Here is a 22,482-nt window from a genome sequence, read left to right on the forward strand (position 1 = left end):
CCCTTGTGACTGGAGCAGAGAGAGAGAATGCAAACTGCTTTCTCCACGGGGCGAGTTCATGGAGCTCTGCTAGGACAAGAGCGGAAATGGCTCCTGGTTGCTTTTCATTAAAAAAATAAAATTAAACTAGGACTCCTCTCAATTAAATCCCTCCCAAATTCACAATTTCAACCACATAAGACACACTGTAAGAGCCAGGGGAGGAGGGAGAGGTTTCTTTTCTGCTGTCCCTTCTTCCTCTCCACCCTCCCTCCCATATCACTATCATTGTCTGGGTCCCCCCCAATATTTTCTTCAAGTGGATGCCTCTGATCACAGTTAATAAACCATAGTTAAAGCTGGGATGTCTGGCAGACATTCACTTAAAACTTGGTTCATAGTGTTCTTCACTCACCCAGGAGTGAAGGAAGGCGTCGTGACACCAGGGGTGGGGGTCCCTACGTAGGGCGCATGTGCTGCAGCCGCAAGCAGACGATCCCGGCATCATCCGTACGGCGCTGGAATGGCGGCACCAGCAAACCGCTACACAGCGCATGTGCAGCTTTGCTACCTACAGCGCCGCCGCACATGCACTGTACTTAGCGGTTTGCCAGCAGCGGTGCTCCAGTGCTGTACGGACGGTGCCAGGATCCTCTGCTTGCGGCTGCAGCCGCGAACGGAGGATCCTCCACATGCGGCTGGGGCTGTGCGATGGCTGCTTGCGCTGCCTCAAGCCCCCACGGGGTGACTTCTTGTCACCTCCACAGACATGGCACCCGGGGCGCACCCCCCCCCCCGTTGCGACGTCACTGCACTCACCACTCTAGCTTTTGAGAGATGAAGGCTCATTGACTATTGTTAAGGCAGCCTGAGTTCACATGTAATGCTAAGATATGGTAAATTCTAACTAAGATTTATAAACCAGCAATAAAAACTATAAAAACTTGGTTAATGAGAGACCTTTAACCATAGCTGATAAACCACAGTTAAGCTGCTTGGCTGAGTTCACACATAATGCTAAGCCATGTTTTAATAAACAATAGTTAATAAACCAGGATTTAACATTATGTACAAACTATGTCAATATTTCCTATTTGAGACAGATCAGTTATGAAATGTTGAGTTTGGGATTCCTGAGCCATTATTTGTCAGTTGAATGTACCTGAATCCTCAAAACTGAAATTGGGATTTAAGGTTTGAGAAATGCCTCACAGATCCTGCTTCAGAACTGTCAGTTTTTGCAAAACAAGCTGCCTCGCACTCAGTTCATGGAGACAAGTACCTATGTCCTCTCTGATTTTCTTTGTTTGCATGTGAATGAGAGAGAAGTTAGCTAGAGCACAAGATTGTGAAATAATGAGAGCCCTGCAATTAAAAGACCGCAGTCAGATTTCATTAAGGGAATTTTGCATCAGGAAGCTAGCCAATATAACAAGTGCATATAAAAATCACCAATCATTGCTTTGCAACCTTGTATTCACAGATTAAGCATGCAAATCACAATGCATGTAACACATACACAGATTGCAAAACAAGTAGGAACATATCCTTCCAGTAAATGAAGATAATATGTTTCCCTTGCCAATGAAGTTCAAAATAAAGATCCCATGAAATGCACTGAGGAATTCTGTCCCACAACTGTGGAACAACCTTCTTCCTTGGACCCCTGCCAAGCTCTGAATAGCATTGCAAGTATTTGTTTGGGCAGGTATTTGGTGCCAAGGAAGGGAGGGAAGGATTAAAAATATCTATGTATCAATTGTACTTATTTGACCATCTGGTGGAGAATAGGACCTGAACCAATGGATTCAGGTTACAAGAAAGGAGAGTCCAACTAAACATCAGGACTAAACATCTGGCAGTAAGAGCTGTTTGACAGTGGAACACACTCCATCAGAAGGTGGTGGACTCTCCTTCCTTGGAGGTCTTAAGCAAAGGTTGGGTGGTCATCTGTCATAGATGCTTTAGTTGAGATTTCCACATTACAGGTAGTTGGACTACATGATCCTTGGGGTCCTTTCCAACTTTACAGTTTTATGATTCTATGACGTTTGTTTAATGCATTGTTTCTAACTTGGAGCTACTTGGGACAAGGTAAACACACAAATTAAATAAAAATACACACATCCATGAACTCTGCAGCCTTTGCTTTTAGGGTATTACATAGCCAATCCAAATTTTTAAATGAAAATCTATGTGGCACAGGACACAGTGCTCTTTTACTGACTTTTCAGGTATAAGTGATTAGGATAAGATGGGCATAGAGGGAGGAGATCACTATAGCCATCTTCAGGCATTCACGGCAGATGCATGTGGGCTTGAATGTTTTGGGGGCAAATATGTGTGGGTGTTTTGGGTGAATATGCTTTACAGGGAGGATTCTGAGCACATTCAGCTGACTGTGTTTAGAATACTGTATGTATTTAGATCTTCCCTCTCAACATGGGGAGATCTGAAGCACAACAGGCACTTGTGGAGATGTGGGGGGCAGGGCAGGTGTCCAGGCCCCTCTGCCCATGCTGAAGCTACAGACATTTAGGCAAATGCCTAAATAGGACTACTGGGAATAGCGATGTGGAATGTGGAGTTGTCCCTCCTGGGAAAATCCTTGGTTTTTACTGTCAATACCAGCATCTATATTCTCATTACAAAGCAGTTAGGGAAAAAACCATTAGAGGGGAAAAAGTTTTAGTTGTAAGGGAATTTCTTAACATTCATTCATTCGTTTGTTTTAACGTTTTTGCATAAACAAACTTAGCAGAATGTCTATTTTTTTTTCAATTCCAGTGAAGGCTTTTGTAAGAAGTAAAGCTGTAGGAACTGTTTCTTTTTAAAACAAGCGCCTCTGCTGAAAACACATAAACATTGCCCATAAGGTTTGGATGTTGTCATGGAGTCATTCATCCACATAAAGGCTGAAGATATGTGATATACTCCTAATTTGCCCTTTCTTTCACAGTGCACTAAGATCCCCTCATGTATTTAAATATGGGAGTATCCTTGTCTTCCAAAGCAGGGAGAGGAAACAAATGCAACCCTCCAGCCTTCTCTTTCCAGCCTTCAGAACTCTTATTGCAGCCACATCCCTCACTGCCTCAGCTCTTCAAGTGCTTTTGCCTGGCTGGAATGTATCATTAAACTGAACAGAGAATAGAGGTTTGTGTCTTTATACAAACCTCTTGCAGCCTACTGTTGAAAGGTAAGAGTCACGTCTGTATCCCCACCAAGTTTTGACTATGGCCTCACCTACCACTGTCATTCTGCCTTGGAAAGTTGCCCACAATGGAATGTGGCCCACCGTCTGAGAAAGGTTTTCCCACCTCTGCTCTAAGAGTTATTGCCTCTAGAATAAGCAAAGCTCATGGAAACTTCCTTTCTGCTTTGTTCACACCGAGGAGGGATTTTGAAGCACAGTCTCGGAAATGAACCAATGTTTAACAGCAAGAGGGTTTCTTGACTACTCAGTCATTTCTCCTACAGCACGTCCTGGGTAAACCAATTCATATAACCACATGGCTATCATTTGATCAGCTTTGACCTTCCTGATGGGTACTGATTCACATACTCCAAAATCTCTAACCATAATACCCGCAGAAGCAATTATTGATAAGGGTAAATGCATAAGGCTGTGGATAACATAGGTGGCTCAAGGCTTAAATTGTTTCTGGGCAGAGTAAGGATTCGGTGTTTCTGTTCTTACTGGAGCAAGGCAATAAGGTTCTTCTTGTAGCTTTGGGCTGATGTGTTCTCAAAGGCCCCTGAGACTGAGATCAGTCTTACCAGACGGCTCTGGCCATGTTAAGATTCAGATGGTCATGTACTTCTTTGGAAGCCTTTGATGTAATTGACTGATTAACCTGAACTATCAAATGTTTCAGTAGTGTTAATCTATTCAATTGCTATTTTCTAAAATAAAAAGGGGGAGATGTGTAGACAGTGGCATTATATGGTTTAGTAACTAGGGTGGCACTGGACCTAGTTGTAACTGAGTGGAGTTAGGAGTTTCTTGTTGCAGAGAGACACAAAGTTTTTGTATAGCTTTTTTGCTTTCCAGACTCAACACAAATAATGTTTGAAGGCACAACATACAATTCCACTGTTGATACCAGATTTAATCCTGTCATCTGCCTGGATAGGATGGGAAACTTAATGGAAACAATATATAAACTGCTATGAATATTTTGGAGAAATAGCATATATGTGTAAAATAACTAAATACATGTTATTGGTTTTAAAACTAGTGTAGGATTTCTATTCATCAGTTCCAATGAGTGCTCTGAGACTTTATTCTTGAGGTTGTGATCTACAGATAACATTTACTAATGGAAAAGTAAAAACTATTTAACTTAGTATTCTAATTTCTTCTTGTTTAAACAAGTCATCCTCTCTACTGCATTAACTCCTGATACATATTTAAAATATCACTCCATCATCTCACAGCTTCCTGTTTACTAGACCAAACAGGCCCAGCTTCCCCACTTTCTCATGAAAACTTTTCAGACTTCATTTGAAACTGTAAGAATAGAAAGTAGACCCTCTGTTCGAAACAATGTAAATTCGAATTGTATATTCTAGGCCACAACCATTCTTCTTTAATGACCTACGGAGAATTGCTTTTATTGCTGTTCATATGAAAAATGCACAGTAGGAGAGGCTGGTTCCTGTTTCATTTTCATTGCCCATGCTGCCAATTTCTTCAGAAAATGCACCCGTTATTTGTGTTTTAACTGCTTCCAGCTGCACTTCCATTCCTTTGACAATTTGTTTTTGTGAGGCTGTGGATATTTTTGCACATGAATCTTTACTCACAAGCATGGGCATAGCCAGGATTTTTGTTGGGGGGAGTGGTAGGCCTTTTGATGGGGTGGGGCGCAGAACCTCAGTTAGCTATGTCTTTTTACTGATTTATTATTGATTTGGGGGGGGGCAGCTGCCCCCTGCCCCCCCCTTGGCTACGCCCATGCTCGCAAGAGAAGGATGCACTGTAGAGTTTGTAATCTTAAGACTGTGAAGTTGTACTTGTGTATGCATATTTCACTATAGGTGCCACTGCATCATGGGTGTTCGAATACTGAAACTGTTGAATAGTTTTCAGTAAGGCTGCTAAGATTTTTGGAACAGGGTTCTGAATTGTCAGCATGACAGTATTTGAACCGAAATAAGCTTTGAGTGAATTTCAGCAGCAAATTATGAACCCATAGATGTTGTACTATTGGACATTGGAGCTTTCTTTCCTTTTGAGGATTTACTCATTGGAAGTACAATGCATGTCAGCCAATGGGGTAAAAGGGAGTAAAATCTCAGGGGACTGTGCATGAAGTCACTAGACATAACTCAAGTACTGATGTTCTTGCAAGAGATAAGTCAGGTACAAAGCGGAATGGGCAAATGAAGCTTAAAGAAGCAACAAAGAGAACTGTAAAGCTAAGCAATCATCTGCTAAATACTCTGCTCAGGCTGGTATTTCCCTGGCTATCAGGCCTAATTAAGAAAACCTTCGAAAGGGAAAATAGAAGGTTCAGTTGGAAAAACTTAAACTCACATATTCTGTCATGTGAGCTGAAAGCCTTTTGGCAGCTGTAGCTTGGAATTACATGGGAATGGGAGGGAGCAGCAGCTATACGTGTGCAAATTAAGCCGAGGAGTACACACTGCACATGAAAAGGAAAGCAGACTCTATTATGAAGAAACAATCCTGCAGTTTTGTGAATTACTTTCCCTTTTTCTAGAGCGGTGGGCTTGTTAAGCCTGTTGGAGCAAAGCGTCCTGCAGCATCTTAAAAGACAACAAATTTAGCATTGCACTAGCTTTCATGGACTGGAGATGGTCATATGAAGTCTTAGTAAGCAAATGGCAGACCAAGCAAAAAGCGGGGAAATAGCAGGACTCTTGTGACACGTTAAAAACTAACAATTTATTACGGAAGCTTATGCCACGATACAATTATTAATCTTTTAATGTGCCACAAGTATCAAAACTTTAAGTAAGGCCCAGTACTATGTTGGTGGCCAGCAGTGATATTTTTTTCTTAGAAAAAGAGGTGCTGAAACTCACCATAAACATCTCCTTCGTTCTCTTATAATGGCAATGGCACCCACCTGAGAGGTGCTGGAACTGAGTTCCGGCTGGGGAAAAAAAGCCCTGGTGGCCAGCATTATATACTGACAGCAGACTGCTCCACTTAGCAGTTTGGCCACTGCATTCTGCATTAGCTTCAGGACCACCTTAAGGGCTGCACCACATACAGTGCTTTGCAGTAATCCACTCTTGAAATACAGTGGTACCTCGGTTTAAGAACAGTCCTGTTTAAGAACGATTTGGTTTACAAACTCCGCAAAACCAGAAATAGTGTCCCGGTTTGCAAACTTTACCTTGGACAAAGGACGGAAGCCGAATGGTAGAAGAGCACCGGCAGCGGGAGGCCTCATTAGGGAAAGCGCACCTCAGTTTAAGAACGGTTTTGGTTTAAGAATGGACTTCCAGAACAAATTAGGTTTGTAAACTGAGGTATTACTGTAATACTGATACAGTGGTACCTTGGGTTACATACGCTTCAGGTTACATACTTTTCAGGTTACATACTCTGCTAACCCAGAAATATTACCTCGGGTTAAGAACTTTGTTTCAGGATGAGAACAGAAATCGTCCTCCGGCGGTGCAGTGGCAGTGGGAGGCCCCATTAGCTTAAGTGGTGCTTCAGGTTAAGAACAGTTTCAGGTTAAGAACGGACCTCTGGAACGAATTAAGTACCTAACCTGAGGTACCACTGTACTACTACAGTACTACTACTAATAATAGTACACTTCCTAGCAGTGAAAGGCTGCCAGTTAAAGGACCAAATACTAAATCTTGAGCTTGCAGTAACAACACCAGCGAGGGAATGGCCCCAACAGAGTTGAGCACGTGCCTCAAAAAAGAAAAGAGCCTAGCAGCTACAGCTGCAGTTGCCAACCTTCAGTCCTGGAGATATTATGAGAAGTGTGGAGCGATTGCTAGCAGCCTACATGGATTTGTTAAGGGAACTAAGCTGCTCTGGCATGTTCTTGTTTGTCGATGTTATTGGCAGGGGAATGTATTAGGCATAATTATTTTGTTTCACACCCAGGCTGGACATTCTCATCACTACCTATTGAGAGATGAAGTCTCTGCTGGCTCTGTATGTCCACAGCTGACAAACAAATCAAGGCCAATTTATAGGTAAATTGAATTTCAATTACTGAAGTTGATACAGTTGATACAAATCCTTCTGGAAGTTGTTCACTAACTTGAGGCTCCTAATCAACACTTGTGACACCTGAACATTGAACCATGTTACCACAGAGGGACACAGAAACATATTGATTTTTAATTCTTATTTTTTGAATGCACAGATGCAAGGCAAATCTTGGGGACTGTGCACATCGCTAGGATCTAGGCTCCAACAAGGCATCCCATCAAGTAACACATTACATCTTTATGTGAGAAATGAGACAGGCCCTTTCCACAAAATCCCATATCCCCCATCGTGCTTAGGACTCTTGGTCTCATAAAAGTGCAAGCAACTTAGTATGAAAATAAACTCGCTGTATAGCAGTGACATCAAGTGCAATTTGAGGCTGTGTCCCTTCCCCTTGCACTCCATTTCACTTCGTTGTTGTTTATTTTCCCTCAGGACAAGACTTTTTATTTATTAGGACTGGATTACATAGTACTTACAACTGCCATCAGATCACTTTGCAGCTGGATCCTCTTCAGTACATTTATTTATTTATTTAAAAATGTTTTTTATATATATATATATACTGTGGGGAGACAGTTTTGTTCCAGAGTTTGAATATTGTAAAAATAAGCAGTGGAAGGAAGAATATATTATCTTCAAATGCCTACCACTTTTATCAGAGCTTGTAGCAAGGATAATGATACTAGGCTCAAATCTTTGGGCTTCAGGATCACAAAGATAGGGTCCAATTTGAAAGCAAGTCGAGTTGTGGCCTGTACTTTGACAGCCTTTGTTTTTGCTCTTTGTAGGTGCAAATTGTCAGAAAACTGCAATTTCCTGTTCAAACATGCCCTCATCTTGCATGACATTAGGACTCTAAACTTTAGAGCAGAGGTCAGGGGTCAGCAACCTTTTTCAGCCATGGGCCGGTCCACCTTCCCTCAGACCATGTGGTGGACCAGACTATATTTTGAAAAATAATAATGAACGAATGCCTATGCCGCACAAATAACCCAGAGATGCATTTTAAATAAAAGGACACATTCTACTCATGTAAAAACACGCTGGTTCCCAGACTGTCTGTGGGCTGGATTTGGAAGGTGAATGGGCTGCATCCGGCCCCTGGGCCTTAGGTTGCCTACCCCTGGCAGAGGTGATAAGGACACAGGCTGGAAAGCTTGTGCCTACAGCTGAGATGAAACCTGGGACACCTGAACCTGTGAATTCACTCTGGCCCCTTGGGCAGCTGGTTCCACTCTGTAAGGCAAGTGTGCCCTAGAGTTCCGGGGAGACGTCACAGAGCTGCTATAACTATAAGATCTGTAAGATTGCCCTCTCATGCCTTCTGGAGCTGTGCTTGTGTTTTCATCTCCCTTTTTTTGGTGCTTCCTTGAAGCAGACTTAACAGAGGCCCTAACCACCTTGGAAATAAAGCCAGCGTGCCTCAAAGATGGCCAGAAGCAAAGGTGCTGTGTTTCTCCCAAACCGCTGCACACCAGGGAATTTGTGGCTGGCTGTGCCTGCTGCTTGCACTGATTTCTTAAGGCAGAAGGCAAAGAAGTGGCCAGTTAGGCGATCCTGCCCAGAATGAGGGTTGCAGGACTCACCAAACAGAGCAGAGCTGGTTGGAGCAAAAAGATACAGTGCACCAAACAAAATGGCACTCCTTTTTTGATAGTTTAGTTAGGAGGCTTGCCAAACTTCCTGCTCTAAATTTTTTTGCCGTGGCCTAGTGGAGAGTCAATCTCTGGCTACAGCCTTCTCTCCACTCACAAGAAATGGATAGTGGACAAGGGAGGACAAAAACCTCACGAAGAAGATTGAGATTGGGACAAACAAATGGAGGAGATTTTGTTTGGCTATTTGAAGAGGAACAGGCACAGGAATGAAAAGCTGAAGAGGCAAACCACTGGGACAACCACCACACAGGGAAACTCAGAGGAGTCAGGAAGGAAAACACAAAGAACAACCCAGACAGCCCAAGACACTGGTCTTCAACTGGTGGGTCGGGACCCACTAGTGATTTATGGACTGATTCAAAGTGGGTCACAATAGGAGCACTACCACCATGCAACTATATAGTAACAGATTAAGAAATGTGTCCCCAAATGCATGTTTGGGTTAAAAGTGGGTCCTGGTTATGAAAAGGTTGAGGTTGAGGATGCAGTAGAGGAAGAAAGAGAAGAGGAGACACAAGAAAGAAGAAAACACTAGCAGATCACTTAAAATGCCCAGCTAAAGGATTTTCCCAAGAGAAGAAAAGACCCAACCGAAAACAGCAGGGTAACTGAAGGGCAGAATGATTCCACCCCTTAAAAGAGGAGGTAAAAGGCCTCGCCTGTCAGGTCCAAATGGGAAGTGTCACCCTCACAATAAAATGTTATCCAGCCTAATAGAGCCAAAACATGTATGCACTGTACTGTAAACAGACTTGTACAAGGCTTACAAAGCATGCTTCATGGAAACGACAAACAACAAAGCAGGAATGACAAGCAACAAAGACTGTAATGGACGTTTGCAGATATAGAAGTAGCCTTAAGATTTAAAATGGGGACAGAATATTGTCTAGAATCTGAGGCATGGGACTTAAAGGGGGTGGGGAAACTGCTTTTCTTCCTTTTCTGCCAAAAATCTGCCAACAACTTGGTGTAATTTCAAGTATCTCACTCAGTTTCTCTATCTTTAAATTATTTTATTTACAAAGCAGTGAAGGAAGGGATAAAACTTTAAATGATGAATGTTTATAAATATACCAGTCCCTTGGGTGAAATATCTCCAGAGAAAATGACAGAGGAAAATATTTAAGAGCTTTGTCCTTGCAAAATCATTATGTTCTGACAGTACAGGAGAATCTAGTTAAACAACTCTTGCATTGTAGAGGTTTTTGTGTGTGTGTTTTAATTTTACGTACACTCTATACACATTCTCTCTTTCTGCCCTCCGCCCCCTGAAGATTTTAGGCTTACACAGACCATGGTAGTTCCCCGGAGACCTAAACATCCTTCTGTGGAATTTTCCTTGCCATTCAGCCTATTGTGCTACTGAAAGGTCTTGGAAGTAGGCATGTGATCATTTGGGGGATGGGGGTGGGAAGAAAAGGAAAGGAAGAACTTCTGTGTCTCTGAATACTTCCACAAAATATTCACTGGTTATCTAGTTCAAAAGATGTTCCTGCTCTATCCAGTTAAACAGTTAAAGGTAGGCTATGTCATCAAAACAGGAAGCTCCCTTTTCCTTTAAGTTACTCAACCCGTAACACAGAAGGTGGGGAACATTCCCCCATTCAAGAACTAATTTGCATTTTGTTAAAAATGGGGGCTCAATGAAACAGAACAATGCAGTTGGTAGCTGTAGCAACGAGTTCTTTGTGACTGGAAAAGACAGCCAATGTGAAGATATGCTTCGAAAAGATTATCTTTGGATTGACACTATCCTGTCTACGTGTGCATTAAAAATAAAAACTTTGGCTCTATTGATGGCTTGAAAGACAAAGAGAGATAGTTTCTGCTTAACTAAATGGGTTTGTGCCGAGTAACAGTCATGTGATGATATGTTGAGCTCTTTAGCATGCACCAAATTCTCCCTCCCTACTTGAGTAAAATAATTTCCTATTCATTTCAGTGAAGGGGCAGTTCTGTGCTTCCTTTGTGTTTCTCTCCACTGAAATGAATGGGAAAAGCCTTACTGTTTACGTTACTGTCTTACTGTCCCGAAATAGCAAAACTGTCCATTCCTCATCATTTTGAGAATACTCGGCACCTAGACAGTAGCCTAGCCAGGCTGAGTAGTGGATATATTTCTCCAAGAGATCTCATCTTAACCATGCTATCTCATTTTCACCTTGCAGTTAACTCTCACCTACCAGCCAAATAGATTTGGCTTGCCTTAGGCTGGGACTGAGGTTTTGCTCTACAGGAAAAGCCTACTGATATGGCCAATTTGCAGTTTCCACTTCAGCTATGAACAAGTTGCTCTCTTCTGTAACAACCCAACACACTGACTAGTGCCATGGGTAGGCAAACTAAGGCCCGGGGGCCGGATCCAGCCCAATCACCTTCTGAATTTGGCCTGCGGACGGTCCAGGAATCAGTGTGTTTTTATATGAGCAGAATGTGAGCTTTTATTTAAAATGCATCTCTGGGTTATTTGTGGGGCATAGGAATTTGTTCATTATTTCTTTTCAAAATATAGTCCGGCCCCCCACATGATCTGAGGGACAGTGGACTGGCCGCCTGCTGAAAAAGTTCGCTGATCCCTTGTCTAGTCCTTTGTAAAAACTAGTAGCAGATAGACTGTTTACACTCCCTTTGCTTTTTTTTACTCCTGTGACTAAAGTATGGAAGACAATGTAGTCCCTAGGTAGGATATTGCCTGGCCTTCTTGGGGTGTGTAGGTTGGCTCCTGTGTGCTTAACCAAAGTGAAAGAAGCAATCTAAGTGGATCCATTTTAAAAGCAGGTATCTTTCCATCTGAACTCTATTGTAACATGGCAGCTAAAAAAGTTCTCTTAACATCATCTCTGCCATAAACCTACTAGGTGACGAGCCACTCTCTTTCTGCTCCATATCTGCAATGTGGGGAAGATAATGCCGATCTACTATACAGGAGTGTTGTAGCAGTTACATCAAACTAATATTCATGAAGTGGCTATTTGTTACTGTGGTTATCGTTAACTCATAGCACATTGACTGCTGGACTGACTTTGCCACCAAAACGGGTCTTCCCTTCATTTCCACATTTTTCTGCTGGTGAGATTCAGGATGACACCACAGCTGAGTGTGGCTTGAATTGGCTGGATGTTCCTCTGCAAAACAGCCATGTGAATATATCCTTCCTCTCACGTATGGGCAAATTCTGTCATTTTTTCCTATTAGTTTGGTATATCCTTTAATAAAGCAAGATTGAATGACATTAGCTAATATTTGTATAGTGCTTTGAGAATGGAAACCAAGTAGTGGTGATTCATGTTGATCTTTTAGATTTTACTGGTAATGTGCTATGAAAATCATGCCGTACACATTTTGAAGCATTACAAAGTTCACTGCAGCTTCTCAGATCTCAGTAGATGAGCTTTTGTTGCATCAGACAAGAGATAGGGATCAATATAAAATGTACAGAAAAACACACAACTATTAACTGAAGAAGGAAGTCGAGTGTGCTACTTTCCAATATGCAAATGTTAATTGAGGAGAATGTGTAAGATTACAGACTCCGGAGTTCGTTATCTATTTAGAAAAATCTAGTAGCCATCACATGGAACAGTTGCTTCAGACCAAGAAATAGTATTTACACTTATCAAGCACGTGTTCCCTGTTCTAGTTGCTTGCAGTCCTGCATATTGTAACTGCTGATGTGTACTAGGGAGTCTCACTGGGGAAACTGGATAAAGCCATTTCAGGTTCATTTTTAAAGGTGTCTTTCCTCACTTTTATGGGTTGCAGCGCTGGACTTGTTCCTTCCCAACCGCAATATGGTTGGTCCTTTTGATCTGAAACATACAAGAAATAAAACCAGTTTCAGTGACAACATGATGTACTGTGCACAACTGGGTTTTTTTTAAAGGAAGTTTGAATGATGGCATTTCTGCCTATAAAGAGATACTAGATTCTTGGCCCACTCAGAAATCAGCACTATCTAAGACTGCAACATAATGAATTTTCTTGTGTTAGCTAGTTTCCATATGCTTCCTTATCTATCTTCTGCTTTTGATCAATGCATTATCATTTTTGCAAAGGCTGCCCAACTGCTCCAAATGCTTAAAACACCAGACCACTTGGCAGGGAGTTCACCTGAAATAGCATCAAATAAAATGAAAATGAAAAACTAGAACTGTGTTGAACAAGACACTTTGTCCATTTTGCATGGCTGTTCTCTTCAACACTTTTGGCAACCTATACTTGTAATAACCTGATATAAGATGAATATATTTATTAGTCACTCCCCCCCCCCAATGAAGGCAACTTTTAAAAATGAAGATTGAAACCAATGATAAATCAGCCCCAAATACACAAATAATATATACATATAAAGATCCAACTCCATCCCAACCTGCTAAAATTAAGACCCAAAGGCCTGTGTGATTAAGAATAATTTTGCTAATGATGGCATCAGGCATGTCTCCCTTGGGAGGGTACTCCATAAAAGAGAGGCGCCACCACTGACTGGCAACCCATATGCTATAGTACGCAAGTCAAACTATATTATTATAATTGACCTCACACCAGGCGCCAAAGTAAAGGGGGATGCTTAGAAGTGCAAGCTTCTTCATTAGCCATGGCATCTAGTATTAAAAGGGGTTAAATTCCACAACGATGACACTGAGATTAAGAGGAACAAGCCAAAATTTAGATATCCCCACTGATGATGATCTAAGCAACTTCTCTGTTCATGAGGCAGACTTGTGGGTGGTAACTGGCACGTCTCTGTTGAAATGGATGAAACTTTGCTGATTTTTATCAGCTAAGGATGTAGACCCAGGTATGTTCACTACATATCTCAGCTCCCAGAGAATATGTGCTGATGGCAAACTGCCCTCTCTGCTAATCTATCCAATCTCTGTATTAGAGATTTTCTGAAGGCAAAAGTATTTACTAAGGTTGCACGGAGGCAGGAGAGTTTAAAGAAATTTATCTTGCAACCTATCACCAAACTGCCCTGGTACAATGTTCAGTATTATAGGGTTTTCATCTACCTTGAATTTTACAATACTGGCCTGGTTTAGATGATAATCTTCCTTGGTCATCTCCCATGTTTAAGATTGCAACATCCTTCTCCACCCACTGGGCACAGTTGTCCTGACAGACATATGAGCAGGTTTCTATAGCATGTATGTGCATAAATCTAATGCACATAGGTTGGAGCAGTGTGATGGATATCTCAGGTGGATAATCTGGGAACTGACCACACAGTCTTGGTCTGCATGTTGTCTTTTATGCATGACAATGCCATTAAAATGTTATACTCATGCGTGGTGGACTTGGCTGGAGTATTGGAGTACATTGTCAGCAATATGCTCTGCTTCTCCTTTACATCTGGAGGTGTGGCAGTGACTGTGTTGAACCGTTGTTTTGCCTCAGTAATGGACTGAATGAGAGTCAACAGACTGAAGCTCAGTCCAGATAAAACTGAGGTACTGTTAGTGGGCAGTCCCCTAGACCAGATGGACAAAAGGTTGCTTGCTATTGATGGGTTTATACTGCCTCTGAAGGAGTGGGTACACAACTTTAGGGCACTTCTGGGCTCTTTGCTGTCGCTTGAGGCTCAGGTGGCCTCAGTGGTGTGGAATGCCTTCCATCAGCTTTGGCTGGTGGCCCAGCTTCATCCCTTAACTGGATAGGGATAGCCTAACTTCTGTTGTCCATGATGTGCCAACTCTAGGTTAGATTACTGCTATGTGTTATATGTTTCAGAAACTATAGCTGTGCAGAATTCAGCCATCAGGTTGCTTACCAGGGCAACATGTTTTGAGCATATTATACCAATTCTGGCTCAGGATTAGTTTCTGGGTCTATTTCAAAGTGCTGGTTGTGACCTATAAAGCCTTAAACAGCTCTGGACCACAATAACACAAGGACCACCTCTCCCCATATGAACTGATCCAGACATCATCATCATAAACATCATGAATTTGTATACTGCCCTATACCCGTAGATCTCAGGGTGGTTCACAACATATAATTACAATATTAAAAATCAAAACAAAATCATTATATGAGGCCCTTCTTCATGTGCCTCCTCCAAGAGAGGTCTGTAGCATGGCAATGCTGGAATGGGCCTTTTCTGTGGTGGCTCCCCAATGGAATGCTCTCTCCAGGGAGGCTCGACTTGTGCCTTCATTACATATCTTTAAACACCATGCAAAAACATTTCTTTTCAACCAGGCTGATTAACATTCTATGACTTTTTGTTTTTTGGGGGGGTGTGTGTTATTGGTTGGTTTTTGTTTTTGCTTTATTATGTACCTGGTATTCTCACTTTGTATTCTTCTCTTGTGAACTGTTCTCATATCTTCACACGAATGGTGGTATACAAATTTAATCAATAATAATAACATAAGTGGGACAGACATACAGTGGTAACTCGGGTTACATACGCTTCAGGTTACAGACTCTGCTAACGTAGAAATAGTATCTTGGGTCAAGAACTTTGCTTCAGGATGATAACAAAAATCATGCTCCGGCAGCGCGAGGCCCCATTAGCTAAAGTGGCGCTTCAGGTTAAGAACAGTTTCAGGTTAAGAACGGACCTCCGGAATGAAGTACCGTATTTTTTGCACCACAACACTCACTTTTTTCTTCCTAGAAAGTAAGGGAAAATGTCTGTGCGTGTTATGGAGGGAATGCCTACGGGTGGTGTTTCCTTGCTTTCCTCCTCTAAAAACTACGTGCGTGTTATGGTCGGGTGCGTGTTATAGAGCGAAAAATACGGTACTTAAGTACTTAACCTGAGGTACCACTGTATTGAGTGGGCAAGGGAGGAAAGCAATTGCTCTTCTCTTGCACAGGAAGCAGATCAGCTGAATTATCCAAAACATGGCTGGTACATGGCCTGAGGTGCAGTAGGAAAGGTGACTGCTCAAACGTCCCTTGAAGGAAGATGCTGAAGCCTGTACTAAAGGTACCCTCTAAGTCTAAGATCATCCACTCACAGCTATGGGCAGCTAAGGGCAGAATAGCAACCTGGAAAAGCATTCAGTTCTTATCAGGAGAAAAATATTCCAGGTGATAATGAATGACTGCAGATTAAATCTCTTTGTTTGGAAGACAGCTTAGTCCAAAGAGAAATGTTTGCTACTAATAATTACACTGCAAGGTGACATAGACCTAGGCAAATATGTGCTGCAGCATGCTGGATTTCTTCAGCTGATCATTCAAACAAGCTCCATTGTAGTGCTGAAAAGTAAAGTTCCCCCAAGGCCCCCCACAGGGCAACATGCACCTAGATGAGCTCATCGCTATTGTTCAGGAACAAAGCACTGAAGTATGTCAATAAAGCTGGGTAAAGATGCTGTTTAAATGAAAAGGCATTGAGTCACAGGGCCCATGGTGAATCTAATAGTGAAGCCCTGTGTCCAATGGAAAGTTGGGGAGAGGGTAGCATGTGGACTCTGCAATAAGGAAGGGAGCAAGTGTGTTTAAAAATAAAAAATGAAGCACTTGTCTTCTTTGCTGTCCTCTCAGCATTCTCAGCCATATCACCAGCCAGTAAGACTATGAGATCATCATACTAGATTAACTAGTTATTGACCAAAGTACCTGGAGTCTAGCAGCTAACCTGAAGCTTTCGCCTTGTTCAAGTATCAGAACTAATGTTTCAGACATATTGCTAGCACTGCCACTGCTAAGTAGGGATAGCTGTAGGGCAACCATAACCCAAAAGAGGGATCAGAATTCTGGTCTACTAAAGAGTTCTGAAGTAAGACTTTTTCCTATTGCCGAAACATCGTAATGGGAGTAACCTTAGCAATGAGCTTAATGTCCTTCCCACTGGAAAGTTGTAAAACACGTTGTTTTTAAACACCACTGCGAAAACAACAACAACAACAACAGATTAACTCTGGAGAAGATTCCTGAGCTGGTTGGGCCAGGGAGAGAGAAATGAGAGACAAAAATAGAACACAGGACTGCTTGACCTATTAGGTGTCACCCAATGGTAATTTATTATTGTAAGCAAGATCTCTATCAGAATGTTAACATTTGCTGTGGGTTCTGCTTTTATCTGTCTATGGAATAAAGAGGCTACTCTGAGATTGTAGAATAAGACGGACTCGGTGACCTTTTCATGTGCCTCAGTTTGATTGCTCTAGCTACGACCAGTGGGGAAATTTATCCCGCTTCAATAGAGCCCATTAAACTACATCTTGCAAAACCTTTACCTGGTTATTTACATAATTAATTTTTTTTGCAACCCCATTCGTCTCCTCTGTTACAGTCAGCAACAAACTCAGAGGCATAAAAACCCCAAACTTATTAAGAAATTTCTCTGATGCTGAGATGCGTGGCGTTTGGTGGCCGAGTCATAATAAAAGTATGCTGCATGTGACCTAACCATTGGTTACGTGTATGTAATGACCTCACTCCCACATGCTTGCACAAATGACAGTATGAGCAGTAGTGAAGGCTTTAGCAGAGCAGCACAGCCACTTAAGCAGTTCAGCACTCACTTTAAGAGAAAAAGCTTTCTAATTTCCCCACCCATGTGAATAGGAAAAGACTGCTCTGTTAGTGTTTTTCCTAATGTATCTCAATCCTGGAGTTTCTGAGAGTTATGTAGCATCTGATCTCTGACAGATTCGCTTGCTGTTTACACTGAGAGGTGGTGTGTGTGTGTTGATGTATAAAGAGCTACTAGCCTATGGCTTGCATGGGAGAAACTGGTGCATAATATAGGTGGTTTGTGCCAATATAATAAGCTTGGATGTAAAGAAAACCCAGAGGAACGTGCAAGGTAAAGTGGGGACTGCACAAATATTTCAAGGTACAAATCATATGGAAATCTTGCCAGGATATACTCTAAATGTGTGCACAAGCCATCAAAATGTTGGGGGGCAGTACTCTAAGGAAAACTAAATGGTCTAAAAGTTTGGAATTTGGGCAACATAAGAAGACTTAAAGAGGACCCAAGTGGAAAATCATTATGGAAAACCATATACAGGTGGATGGATCCAATGAGAAAATGACATGTGCTTTCTGCTTAGATGAAACATGTGGGAACTGGGGCATATGGTATTCACGAGACATTAGATACTGTCTATGCTAGATGATTCAGCACTTTTCCCCCTTTGGCTCAGCTCCAGCATAGGCTACAATGGCTTCTGAAGCCAATAGTCTTGATGCTTGCTTGGAAAATAAAACATAGAGTCTTTTGATGCTTGCTTTGACAATATGATAGGGCTGCCATACATCCAGATCTCAAAGGCGTAAATGACGTCCGGGGGAAATTTCCGAAATGTGGCGCTTAATCCTGTATCTTAGGCAAGTCAATCTTTGAAACAAACAAACAAACAAACAAACAAACAAACAGCTCCAGAACTTTGGGGTTTCCTAAATATAATCTCAACAATTTTCGGGGTGTCCTGGTTTTTACTTTTTGAAATATGGCAACCCTACAATATGATGAGGGTCAAGGTGGCATATACAGAGTAGACAAAAGGAAAGGTGTTAGTGGCTCTTTCTAATTCGTAAAGCTTTTCATACAGTGTTGCAAGCCCACTCTGAAAGGTTCCCTCAGCCCTCCGTGAGCACTGTGTACTCATGGTTTATCTTATCTGGAACATACTTGCACAAAAATGCAAGGGTTTGGCAGGGCTTAGGCTCTGCAGTACGCACTGGAACAAGCCTGGCCCAATACCTGTTAGAACGAGGATTAACATTATCTGAATATTAAACCTGGCCCCATTTAGAAATGTATGAATAAAACACAAGCAAAAAATGGCACATTATCAAAAGTGTTTTATGTTAAGAAAGAAAAATGCTTCACCATGGCCCAGCCTAATTTGCCTTCTTAAGGCACAATTCTAATCATGCTTACACAAAAGTCAGTTTGACCAAGTTCAACGAGAGTATTGCTAGACTGGAGTTTACAGGTCAAGCCTACAACTCTTGCACAGCGCCCACACCATGTCATCTTTATCAAAATGCCAGTCCATACTCTTTATTTCCTTCTTTCCTTTCAGTTTAATCCAGATTTCCCTGTATATGGAAAATCCATTAAGTAAAAATAAGCTATTATACATCTCTAGTCACTGTTGGTGTAGAGGCTCATTAGTACAATTTTGTGGGGCGTGGGCAACAACAACAACCACAGCAAATGAAAGTGGATGCTCAGACCCGCCAAGTGTCTCTATTTTCCAGGGACAGTCCAGGATTTACAGTAGCTGTCCCAGTTTCTGATTTGATCCCGGAATGTCCCACTTTGCCTTAGGATGTCCCTATTTTCATTGGAGAAATTTTGGAGGGGATGGATGCTGCTCCCCTCCCCTGCAAAGCACAAGTCTCCATTTTGCCAATCGTGAAGCAAGATTGAAAACTAAGGGCTGGTAACATTTGCCGTTGCGCTCTTCTGGTGTCTTTCTCTGTTTGTCTTTATTTATTTAATGTGCTTGCACAAGTACACAAATACCTGTGTGCATGACCAGAATGGGCAAGTGTATTGAGGAGAGGGGCAAAATACACAGCATGGATACGTTCCTTCAAACACCACCTACTGTGTGGACAGTAAGTGGATGAACAGCAATGCATATCCATAACTTGGGGGGGGGGGATGTGTGGAAGTTAACATGCCAGTCGTACAAACACTAAAAACGATGCATTTGTGACACAAAGCCCTGTCTGGAGGTATCCTTGCCCCATGGTACGTGCGCTTAGGATCAGTGCCTTAGTAAAAGAATCATTCAGCACAGTATATTATTTTATGTTTAATAACACTTTGTTATAAACGTCTTTTTTCCATGGTGTAAATATTCCACAATCTGGCATGGTTTTCCTTCCTGATTAATTATGCCATTTCCCCCTCCAAAAGTCTGTTGAGAAATTTACTCTTTTATATTCCTTAATTCTTTGCACAAGTTCACGGAATCATAGAAGAGTAAGTTGAAAGGGACCCCGGGGCCATCCAGTCTAACCCCCTGCAATACAGAAATCTTTTGCCCAATGTAGGGCTCATACCCACAACCCTGAAATTATGAGTCTCATGCTGTACCCACTGAACTATCCCGGTGCAGATTCAACATACTATTTTCAACAGTCTGCATGCTGTGGAAAAACACACACGGAAAATACAGATATAAGCAGATGGTTGCTAGCTGTAAATGTACCATATTTTTCGCTCTATAACACGCACCCGACCATAACACGCACATAGTTTTTAGAGGAGGAAAATCCATAGACATGCCACCCGTAGGCATTCCCTCCATAACACACACAGACATTTCCCCATACTTTTTAGGAGGAAAAAAGTGAGTGTTATGGTGCAAAAAATACGGTAATTCTAGTCATTTGAACTAAGATATATTAAAGAAGAGTTTGGATTTAAGAGGCATACTCCTGGATGGATGAACTGGTAACAAGCACTTGCCATTTTAAAAGCCCCACACAGACATGCCAGTTTTAAGTAATACTTCTGAGAGAGACCAGCTACTCCAGCAGAGGATTTCTAGGAGCAGAAATCAGGAAATGGTTAAGTAAAAGCAGGTGGAGCACTTTGAGAGCAAAGCAGGAAATAGCAGTGTGTCTGAATGCATTCAAAAGAATGTCTCTCCCCCTCAGCCTTTGGGCAGCTGCTGTGACTAGCTATCCACCCACGCCGCCTCCTCCTCCGCTGCCCTTATCTCTATCGGCCCCTGAAGACACACAGTCTTGAAGGCCACAAACACCATTGGCCTGAGTAATCCTCTGCAATTCTGAGCCAGGCCCTGGGAGCATTAGGAGGAAGCTGCCTGGAAGGCAGAAGAAACAAGAGACCCACCCAGTGCATTAAGGGCTGAATGAGCAAGAAAACACCCTGTAAGTGCCAGAAGCTGTTCCTGAAAGAAGCTGCCTAAAGCCGAATGCTCCCAAAAAAACAAAACAAAACGAATATTCAGGAAAATTATAGCACATTTGGAACAGGCTACTTTCAGTCTTACAGGGCTTTAGACGTAAGGAATCACTTTCTTCTAAAAACAACGCTCTCTGAGATGGAACCCAGGAACTGTTTGTTTTTCCCCTGTTTGGAATATGTTTTCTTTCTAATAACAGTTTAGAATGACGAATATTCATAGTCCAGTCGTACCTCAGCTCCCGAATGCGTTGGGAGTCAACGTTACAGCAACTGAACGATTGAAACTGGAAGTGAGTGTTCTGGTTTTCAAACATTCTTTTGGAAGCCAAACATCCAATGGGGCTTCTGCAGCCAATCAAAAGCCATGCTTTGGAAGTCGAACGTTTTGGATGTCGAACAGACTTCCGGAACAGATTCTGTTCGACTTCCAAGTTACAACTGTAACTGATAACTGCTACATCCATCAGATGACAGAGCAGCAATTGCAGCAGCAGAAGCTCCCAAGTTCTAAATATCTTGCTTTCCCACCTCAATCCACCTGTATTCATTGTAAAGTCAAGATGGCTGTGTCCCATTAGTATGAAATTCAATATGGGGAACCTACCTTGTGAGAAATTTGTCTAACTTTCAGAGAAAGCCAATTAAACATGGTTGAATTAGTGTAAAATTTTCGCTTCAAACTTCAGACATTCCACTGACTTTCTGCCCCCGAACACCAGTGTTCATTTCTCTCTTTGCCAGCTAAGCTACTGTTTTTTAAAAAGAAAAGAAAAGGGATATTGCATGAGTGAGCCTTCCACTGCTTGGAGGGAGGTTAACTTTATATTCCCAAGCTTTCAGGGTTTTAAAGCCCCCAGTTTAATCTGTCATTGTACTTGTCAAGGCAGGAGGCTACCAGGGCATGGATCCCTGTGAGAAAGCCATGCGGGTCCAAGAATGGCCACAGCTGGCAAGCTAGGTGTAACTGGAAAAATGGTACTTGGCTTACTGTGAACTTATGTTCCCAGTGACACATGGAGGGTAGTCCTGTCATTCTCAGGCTTGCTCAACAAGCAAGATCAAGAGTCTTCAAACTGGTCCTCATCTGGGGAAGGATCCTATGTCTACCCAAGATGCCACCCATTTGGGCGATGCCACCCAAGTGCATGAGCCTTCTAAGGAGTTGCTTTATCAATTGCCAGGATCCAACCTTTCCTCATCTGAGGTGTCAACAGGTCTGTCAAGAGAATACAAAGATGGACCTTGGCTTCTTTAAGAACTTCATTATTTCCTAAGGAGGATGGGAGCTTGCATCATTCTATATGGCACCGTCATGCTCTAGAAGTTGTTGGAACAAGTTATCTGCCAGGGAGATTTCACTACCCAGCTTTAGCACGGAATTCTGCTTTCTATGGCCCAGGTCCAGTGCCCCTTGCTTGCTGTTACATGATGCTGTGCTTCACACTGCAGACGTCTTGGCAAAGACTGGTGTGTCTGGGTGCGTGCGTGCATGCATGCACACATCATCTGATTACTTTATTGGTAGTGGTGATCAATTGCAGCCCAAGGACTACATGTAACTTTTATATGCCATGTGATACATGTGTAGTCAGTTTTTCCTGTCTGGAAAATAGCTGTTGTGTAATTTCTGTTCCGCTTTTCCAGCTATTGAGTGCACCCATTAACTGCTCTCACATAGCCAGGGGCCAGGGGTATCGTGCCCCCATCTCAGTTCTACTCCAAAATTATGCCACTGTGGCCATGCTCAATAACCATGCAGCTTTCCT

The 22,482-nt window shown here is 42.3% G+C and overlaps 1 protein-coding gene and 1 long non-coding RNA gene across 11 annotated transcripts in view; one reads left to right on the forward strand and one right to left on the reverse strand.

Annotated features, from left to right (window-relative positions):
• Window positions 1-22,482, forward strand: part of LOC307226738 — a 142,408-nt gene that overhangs the window by 62,200 nt on the left and 57,726 nt on the right. The window lies entirely within an intron of this gene.
• The window catches only part of RAD51B (RAD51 paralog B), a 336,350-nt gene continuing 321,184 nt past the window's right edge, over window positions 7,317-22,482 (reverse strand). Inside the window, 1 exon segment of the mRNA XM_079995582.1 lies at window positions 7,317-12,665. Within this exon segment, the coding sequence (XP_079851708.1) occupies window positions 12,535-12,665 (131 nt within the window). The 3' untranslated portion in view covers window positions 7,317-12,534.

Source organism: Podarcis cretensis (assembly GCF_951804945.1).
Source record: "Podarcis cretensis genome assembly, chromosome: 1".
In the NCBI taxonomy this organism is placed as follows: domain Eukaryota; kingdom Metazoa; phylum Chordata; class Lepidosauria; order Squamata; family Lacertidae; genus Podarcis; species Podarcis cretensis.